Source organism: Centruroides sculpturatus, unplaced genomic scaffold (genome assembly GCF_000671375.1).
Source record: "Centruroides sculpturatus isolate CEXI.00-Female unplaced genomic scaffold, Cexi_2.0 scaffold696, whole genome shotgun sequence".
Classification (NCBI taxonomy): domain Eukaryota; kingdom Metazoa; phylum Arthropoda; class Arachnida; order Scorpiones; family Buthidae; genus Centruroides; species Centruroides sculpturatus.
This window is the reverse complement of record NW_019384932.1, coordinates 377,869-386,277: the sequence shown is the minus strand read 5'-3', so window position 1 is coordinate 386,277 and position 8,409 is coordinate 377,869. Positions and strand designations below refer to the sequence as shown.

Genomic DNA, 8,409 nt, shown 5'->3' with positions numbered 1-8,409 from the left:
TCGATGTTATTCAATATAAATGAAGAAAATTAATTTAAATTTATCGTTAAATTAATTAGTGATGAATTTACTATTAGAAATTTGAAGGAATAGGTTTTGAAATAAAAACTATATCGAATGCGTCTCAAAATCTAATATAAAAAATAATTATCACAAAATCTATAACTTACAACTGAGAAAGATAACTGATAATAGTGGTATAAATAAGTAAACATTTGCCATTAAGTGGAGAGTAACCGAGGCTGCTGAGAATGCTGTATGTTCAATTTTACAGTAGAAATTTATATAAATAAACATTGCTTTCCACCTTCCATAAGATAAGGCCTAAAAGGTTTGACTATACCTACATTCTCTGGCCCAAAATGGCTTAGCTTTCGTAATTTCTTTTACATTCGTTATTCAAGAGAATGAGATTCTGTCATGTATGGAACATCTACGTATCACTCCTACTACACATCACTTCTGATCATAAAAGTCATTTGTTTTTATGTTAAAAGACGGTTATAAGAAAAATATCCTCAGTGAATTTACTCATTTTTAAATATTGCGAATCGCTGAAAAATTTTCGAATGACACATAATATTCCCCCGAAAATTATTCTAACATTTCATGAATTTTTATTGCAATTTTTTTCAAATTTGAAATAAAATTTTATGTAAATTTGCTACTAAGTAAAATCACTTAGAAATAATTGAATACGATGGAATAAACATGAATTGCATATTCATAAATATTTAATACATAAAGCATGATAAAGCATTTTATATTCAACAAGCGCTAACTCAGATTACCAGTAAACGAATGATTCATAATATAGGCCTTACATGCACATCACTCTAAGTTGCATTTTCAAGAGTCAGTTTTCAAACTTTTGAATAATACAATATAAATACAATAAATCTCTAAATGACGGTTTCTAGAAACTAGTTAAAATTGTCGTAGCAAAGTTAACTTTTTCATTTCCTATAAACTCAGTACTATTATCATAATATGAAGCTATTTCTGTGAAATTATTTGGCTCTATATTACTACAGATAAGTGAACAAAAAATATAGCATTTCATATAGTCATAACAGAAAATATGTGTCAATAGTAAAGCGTTTGGCTAGTCGAAATTGCAGTAAAATGTTAGCCTTTTTTCATGGGGTTTGGTTTGACGGGATAGGGCAATGCAATACTGGCATCTGCCAAGAGGAGTTTTCACCCGGGAAAACTTTTATAGAGAAATGGCATTCTTTTAGATGTGCCACAGGGGCGTGTCGTGACATTTGATGATAGGGAAGCTGTGTTTTTGTAACAAGCCGACTTCCAGGGGCAATCAATTAATTGCTTGTCAGTGATGGTCTAGGTGCCATTCGTACACGAGTGGTGGCGAACGAGACAAAGATGACAAGTATCTAACAAAAACCGTTTATTTTAACATAAAATAAACTTACGCTATGTACAAAATAGTATGCTTTACGACAATCAGCTGTTCCGACGTCCTGGGCGTCGATGAGGTTCTTCGATCGTCTATCGAAGATGGCCATGGGGCAGTGGCAGTTGACAAAGATAGGTGGGGAGACTTCGTCTGTTGGCGTCGGCGACACGGTCTAAGTCTAAGTGGCAGGGTTACGGGTTGGCAAAATAGACGAGAAACTGCTTTTTTTGCAAATAATCTAAATAGGTTAAACTTAATAGATTGTCCGTCTTTTGTTTTCTAACTAATTCGTTTTAGGACCAGGTGTCGTCCACGGAAATTTCCAAAATTTACAACTTTTCGATCACTCTCGTTGAACTGGAAACATTTCTGTCTTTATTACATCTAATACAGTATTTCGAAGAAGTCAGTCCCCACTGTACTCGGCNTAACAAATACGTACGCATTTATCTTCAGTTTTTATCTACAATTTTCACCCCATAACATCTAGAAACGTACAGTACAATCGCATAAAATTGTTCTATATTCGTTTTACGAGTATGGAAGAGGTTCTTCATCCCTCAAAACTTTTTAAATTACTTTTATTTTTATTATTTACTTTTTAAGAAAATAAAACTCTGTGTCGATCGCATCTCAAAACGAATTTCCGTTCCGCTTCATTTTCCTGGTCACGATTTTTAAACTCGTTAAGCATCGTACACGCGTGGATTGTCGTGGCGTATAATTATAGTTTCGAGTAATGAAATTGACTTTTTTTTTGTATTTGTAAACAATAGTAAACGAGAGACGTCACTAAAAGTTACGGTTTACAAATGGCCTAAATCCTTTCTTCTTTTATTCAAAGGTAACGACGTCAAATTCCGATTAACTCTTTAACGCGAGAATCACTCGATTACGTTATTTTGTGTGACGAAATAATACTATTATACGCGTCGTAGAGTGTGTCGTATTACGTATTCCCATACGCGTCGCGCTCCAAACTAACATGGCGCGAATGTTTCAACGTTGTGTCGAGAGACTTTAATATTAAGCGAATTGTTGTGGATTAAAAATTTTAATTTCATTTTAAAAAGCCACATTTATAGTTAGAAAAGTAAAAATTATTATTAAACAGGAGGGTATCGATATTTTTTATTTTAGCTAATAAATGCTGTTATGTAGGGTAGTAGTATCCAACTGCACCGCGTAAACGTATCTATTACGATTGTAAGTAACGACAAATCCCTGTGTGCGGCTTCGACAAAGAGCCTTTAATACGAATACGTATGTACTGTAAGTGGTGGGAATGAGAAAGAACTCGGGAGAATCTCCGCAACGAATGTCATTATAATTCTTTAAACGTAAGAATTAAAAAGGATACCAGACTACCGGGTGTTCTCGAATTCAAATTGTTCGCTCGAACCGGAAGTTTATTTCATACAGTTAAATCTGGGACGGTACTTCCGGGTCAGGTCGCGACGTAATAGCCGATACAACTTCGTATTGTTGACGGCGTAAGGAGCTCTGCGACGTTCCGACGCACGGTCTATGCGCTTTATCCCCGGAGAGTGGACCAAAAAGGCATTATCTAAGATGCAGAAGTCGTAGTCCATGAAACACATCTCCAGAACCTACGAGTCCAAAGTAAGGATTCAAAGAGGGATAAAGGCGGAGGATCTCTTAAATAACTTACCTGAGGAAACTTGTTCATCTTCCCTTCCCACGTGAAATTCTCGTGAAAAGGCGGCTCGTTGTTGGTTCCTATGTAAAACGGTTCCCACGGTGGCGCGTGCTTAACGGTAGAAAAGATAGTCATAGAATTTTCGGGAGGAGTTGTCTTCAGCCAGCGATCTCTATCCGGAAATTTATGACACGTATCGCACACGAGTTTGTGAAAGAAAACAGCCTTCTTGCTGGACATCATCTCTAATAATTCCTTCTTCGTTTCGGGAACTTTGCTGTTCTTCTCCACCTCGAAGACTGGTAAGACGTAGACATGTGGCGAGGAGACATTTTGTTCGAGGACCATGTCCAGAAACCGCGGAACCAAGTCCAGAGACGGGTACAATTCGATGTCCGAGGCCAAAACGTAGTGGGTCCGAGCCATCTTTCGGGCTACGTTACGAGCCAAGTTGATGGGGTAAGACAATTTGTGCGTTTTTCGAAAATTGATAAAGTTAGAGGTGTCGTTTTGGCAATTCACCGGCATCTCTCGCGCTTTTAGTGTATCCTCTTGGGTAGGCGCGTGCGCCTTATCGACGATAAGGTGCCAAGTGACGTTGGCCTTCAAGCAGGGGTGTCGACACCGGCGTAGATATAGAATTCTCCGCACCACCGGATAGAAATTCAGACCGGGTGCGTAAACGGTTATCGAAACGGGCGCCTTCCAACGGAGGCACAACTGCTCGACGTGGTGCAGAAATTCGTAGGTGCCTTGCGTTGTCAAGGTTACGGTAGAATTTCCCAGGTAAAATTTATCTGCCGCTATGTAGTCGTACACAACTAAGTAATTGGCGTGTTCTCGGGTGTGTAAAGGTTTCGCCAATTTGTTTACGGGACTTTGGGAGGAATCCCACTTCCAAATTAGAGGTATATATTCGGAATTATTGAAGTTCCTGTAATCTACATTACATTCGACCAGGAAGTAGTAGAGGAGCGTACCAAAAATGGAAGCAAAACAAAAAAAATAAATGCTTTTACGAACACGCCCGATTCCAGATTTTACTCGGCAGCACCTACGAACGAAAGAAAAAGACTTAATTGTGGAAGTCTCTCCGCCAACTAGGCCATCCGACACGGCGAAGGATACAGACCCGTAAACACTAAATACGGAAGTTAATTAAAATATCTATAACCGTAAGGCAGATAATAGTAAGGGCTTATCACACCAATAATAATGGGCACAAACGCTCAAGAATCAAAGTAAAAACATTTAATAAAACAAAAAGGGGTGTACAATAAGATGATTACATAAGTACAAAAAACCGTAAAAATCCAAAATGCATTTCGGACTATTTCCAATAGAAAAATAGTCCCTCGTCAGTTGGTAATGACAAGAGGTCTTAGTATACTGTACTTAAAAATTATACAAGATATTACAAAGATATTAAATTTAAAATTAAACTTAAAACTATGCCTAAAGCTATACAATATAAAGATGAAAACATCGCCACGACTGTATGAGCAGTAAGCATTCTCAATGTAGATAGGAGTAATATTTCTTCCCAACGTTGCATGGTAACGTGACGAGCAGGTGATGATACAAAAATAATTATGAGTTAGCCGAAATATTGGTTAACAGTTATAAACTAATGTTATACAGTCAGTTTAGATTATATACATACCAAAAAACAGTAGGATAACAGAGTTGCAGGTTCAGACATTTCTACGGGATGCAGGGAGCGGTTATAAAGGAGGTGTGTTATGTGTTACCTTACACATCTGGAACACAAGTGGTGACAACATATGATGCAGCCAGATGTCATTGTTAGTTTTATCTATTTCAACCTTTAATAGATGAAGGCCCATGCACAAATATCAATTGGGATCTAGGCAAATTAGGCCACTTGTGCATAGTTTTAAGTTTAATTTTAAATTTAATATCTTTTCACCTTGTATAATTTTTAAGTATACTAAGACTTCTCGTCATTACCAACTGACGAGGGACTAATTTTCTATTGGAAATAGTCCGAAATGCATTTTCGATTTTTACGGCTTTTTGTACTTATGCAACCATCTTATTGTACACCCTTTTTGTTTTATGAAATGTTTTTACTTTGATTCTTGAGCGTTTGTGCCCATTATTATTGATGTGATAATCCCTTACTATTATCTGCCTTACGGTTATAGATATTTTAATTAATTTAATTATACTTAGGGCTAAAAGCAATTTTTGTAATACTAAATACGGAATTGAGGATCACTTACTGATTATCTGTGCGAAACATCATAATTTGATCTTCAAGCCGAATGTGCAGAGTACAAAACAGTCGCAATATAACACGACGCCATTGGATTAACATCCAATACCGGCGTCATCGCTCGACGATCCAAGATGGCGGTCTCTTTCGTTAGTATCGCATTTTTTATTGCTACGCAGGAACAGAGCCGTAAATAGGCAGGTGCAACAGGTGCACCCGCACAGGGTCCACTTGGAAGGGTGGCCCAAACTGCTGTTCACAAGAAATTATATTTTTAAATTTTAAATTTTTCCGCCTTTCTACAGAGCGGTTTGGAGATTACATTTCGCCTTACTTAGACCCTAGATGTCTGCTTACCAGTGTTCCCAACTGTGGCGACTTTTAGAGGGACGTAGTGAGGTAGCGGAGACCTCAGACAAATCAGCCAAAAGTAGCGACTTTTGATATTTTTTAATTTATTTTTTGAGAAATTTAAATTTATGTTTATAGTTTTCAAATTTACAGATTTATCTCTACTTTATAGAGCTTTCTGGCAACTACTAACGATATACAAAAGTGTATTTCTAGATTTTTCTACAGCAGGGGTCCCCAACCTTTTTGTACCTAAGAGCACATTCTAGAATACCGGTCAGATGGCGGGCACCATTTATTTTTTTCAAGGTAAATTTATAGTTGGGCATAGTTAATAATACATACACATAATGTACAAAACCAGTTTAGCTTTAAATGAGTTTATAGACCCTATCATTGTAGCTATATGTTTGTCTTTTCCTTGCAGCTCTAAGTTTAAATAATTCAGTTTTTCCATTATGTCTGTGAAAAAAGCCAAATCCGCTAGCCAACGAGGGTCTGTTAGTTCAAAAAAATTTTGGTGTTTGGCATTGAGATAATTTTTTATTTCTTCAATTAAATTTACAAATCTAGCAAGAACTTTGCCTTTACTGAGCCAACGTACTTCAGTATGCAGAATGAGATCAGGATCTTCAGGATTTTCTAATAGGGCCTTGAAAAGGCGGTGTTGCAAAGGAGCTGCGCGAATTAAGTTGACTATTTTTGTAATTATTTTCATGACGTGTCCGAAGGGTAGTATTTTACCACACAAAACTTCCTGGTGGATAATACAGTGATACGACATAAAATTTGGAAATGATTTATCTTTTATGCAGAGGGCAATAAATCCATTGACATTACCAACCATTGCTGGTGCTCCGTCAGTGGTTATCGCAGACAACTTCTGGAGAGGCATATCTATCGACTTTGCATATGTTATAAATATTTTATAGATATCCTCACCTGTTGTTCGTCCTTTCATGGGTAATATTTTTAGTAGATCTTCTTTTACAGTAAAGTCACTAAATACCATTCTCACCATAACTGCTAACTGTGCTGTGTCTGATATGTCGGTAGACTCGTCAAATTGAAGTGAGAACCACTCACATATTTCCAAATCACTCTTTAACTGAGTTTGCATATCCTTTGAAATGGCTTGTATTCTTCTTGTAACGGTGTTATCTGACAACTGTAAGTCTTGTATTGCTGACATGATCTCACGTTTGTTGGAAAATCCCTCAAATAAGCAATCGGCACCAGTAAGAAATGCTTCCTTTAACAACTCACCATCCTGGAAAGGCTTTTTCTTCTTTGCGAGTATGTGAGAAATTTTTAAAGAAGCAATAGTAGCATTTTTAGATCTTAACGCAGGCCTAGTGAAAACTGACTGTTGAGCGAACAGATTTGATTTTAGTTGATCTATTTTCTTCTTTCTTATTTCAGATTTAAGTGGATAGTTCGTATTAAAACTAGCATGAATTGTCAGGAAATGACGTTCAACATTATGTTTTTTCGGCACCGCGACGCTATTTCCACACAACAAACAAATACATTTGTCTTTTAAATTGACAAAGCAATATAAATCCTCCCATTCATTATTAAAATTATAGGTCCGTTGTCTTTTACTTGATCCACTCATTTTGGGGTAAAAATAAGGAAGTATTTAAAAACAACGAAAGAGTATACAAAACACAGTATACAAAAAATATGAGCATATAATTATGAATAAATAATAAAGTAGATACCTCGAATGAACGTTTACCTCACAGCACAAACCACACTACTGTCCGGCTCTCATGAGACAAATGTCTTTGTTGTCACAGCAACCATAAAAATGGAACGGTTTATTTCATTTTAGGTATGGGTAATTAGGTTGGAGAAGATTTGGCAAAAGGGAAAAAAGAGATCAGTCGCATTTCGCTTTGTTCTTTTATCTGTGTTGGATGCCATTTCTACTTTTGTTTGGATAATCATTAAAAATAAGAAAACTTTTACATAGCATTTTATTGAAAACTGAAATATTTTTATTGTGGTCGCACAGCAGCGGGCACACGTAAAACGATCGGCGGGCGCTATGGTGCCCGCGGGCATAGGGTTGGGGACCTCTGTTCTACAGTGTGCAGAGCCAGAAATCTGCAAAGGTAACATTTTGTAACAAAAATAAATCTGCCCGAGAATTTTTTTTTTTAAATTACTAAATTGAAAACGGTAACTCCCGAATAAAATCTTAGTCTCGAGGTTGTAAAAGGCGTGCAGAAATTCTGACATCAATTTTTGCTTTATAGTGCTACGCATATGTGGTGTATACCTGAACGGCGGATTAAGCGGTAAGCGAACTATGCGGGCGCGTAGGGCCCGAAGGAGCTCCCGCAGTCTTTAAAATGCTACTGAAAAAGGGGATTGCGAAAACGCAGAAGACAGAAATAGTCCAAAAAAACCGCTTCGATATACATATATAGATACATGGAAGTAATAAATGATATAGCTTTATGGCCAACAGATGCTATTATTGATCATATTCTTAAAACAAACCAAAAAGTATAAAAAAGGGATTTTTTAATAAACGAAAAATAATAGTTAAGATAATGGAAATAGATAAAACACCAAATTAAGGAAGTAACTTGACACCCGAAAAATTATTTAAAATACAAATTTACAGTGTTCTTGACACTCTATTGTGTCAAATAGATTGGCGTTATGAAAAAATGAAAACTATCTGTGACGATTTTTGCTTTCTCTGTGGCTCGTCTTTACAATACA

The 8,409-nt window shown here is 36.6% G+C and overlaps 2 protein-coding genes across 2 annotated transcripts; both read right to left on the bottom strand.

The window, feature by feature from the left end:
- Positions 1-2,000: 2,000 nt before the first annotated feature.
- Positions 2,001-5,475, bottom strand: LOC111632028 (beta-1,4-glucuronyltransferase 1-like). Its single transcript, XM_023376383.1, has 3 exons — positions 5,327-5,475; positions 3,093-4,134; positions 2,001-3,030 (listed from the first exon to the last, which is right to left on the bottom strand). Exons 1-3 carry the CDS (start codon positions 5,419-5,421, stop codon positions 2,830-2,832), a joined length of 1,338 nt encoding a protein of 445 aa, XP_023232151.1. The 5' UTR covers positions 5,422-5,475; the 3' UTR covers positions 2,001-2,829.
- A 526-nt stretch (positions 5,476-6,001) lies between these two features.
- On the bottom strand, positions 6,002-7,738 carry LOC111632026 (zinc finger BED domain-containing protein 5-like). The gene has a single exon (XM_023376380.1). It carries the CDS (start codon positions 7,286-7,288, stop codon positions 6,002-6,004), a length of 1,287 nt encoding a protein of 428 aa, XP_023232148.1. The 5' UTR covers positions 7,289-7,738.
- Positions 7,739-8,409: the final 671 nt, after the last annotated feature.

Bases quoted from the DNA above. Each gene is read 5' to 3' on its own strand.
- LOC111632028 (XM_023376383.1), bottom strand. From the start codon at position 5,421: ATGTTAATCCAATGGCGTCGTGTTATATTGCGACTGTTTTGTACTCTG. The intron at 4,135-5,326 runs GTAAGTGATCCT...TTTCGTTCGTAG, and splicing joins ATGTTTCGCACAGATAATCA to GTGCTGCCGAGTAAAATCTG. The intron at 3,031-3,092 runs GTAAGTTATTTA...TTGGACTCGTAG, and splicing joins AGATGAACAAGTTTCCTCAG to GTTCTGGAGATGTGTTTCAT.
- LOC111632026 (XM_023376380.1), bottom strand. From the start codon at position 7,288: ATGAGTGGATCAAGTAAAAGACAACGGACCTATAATTTTAATAATGAA.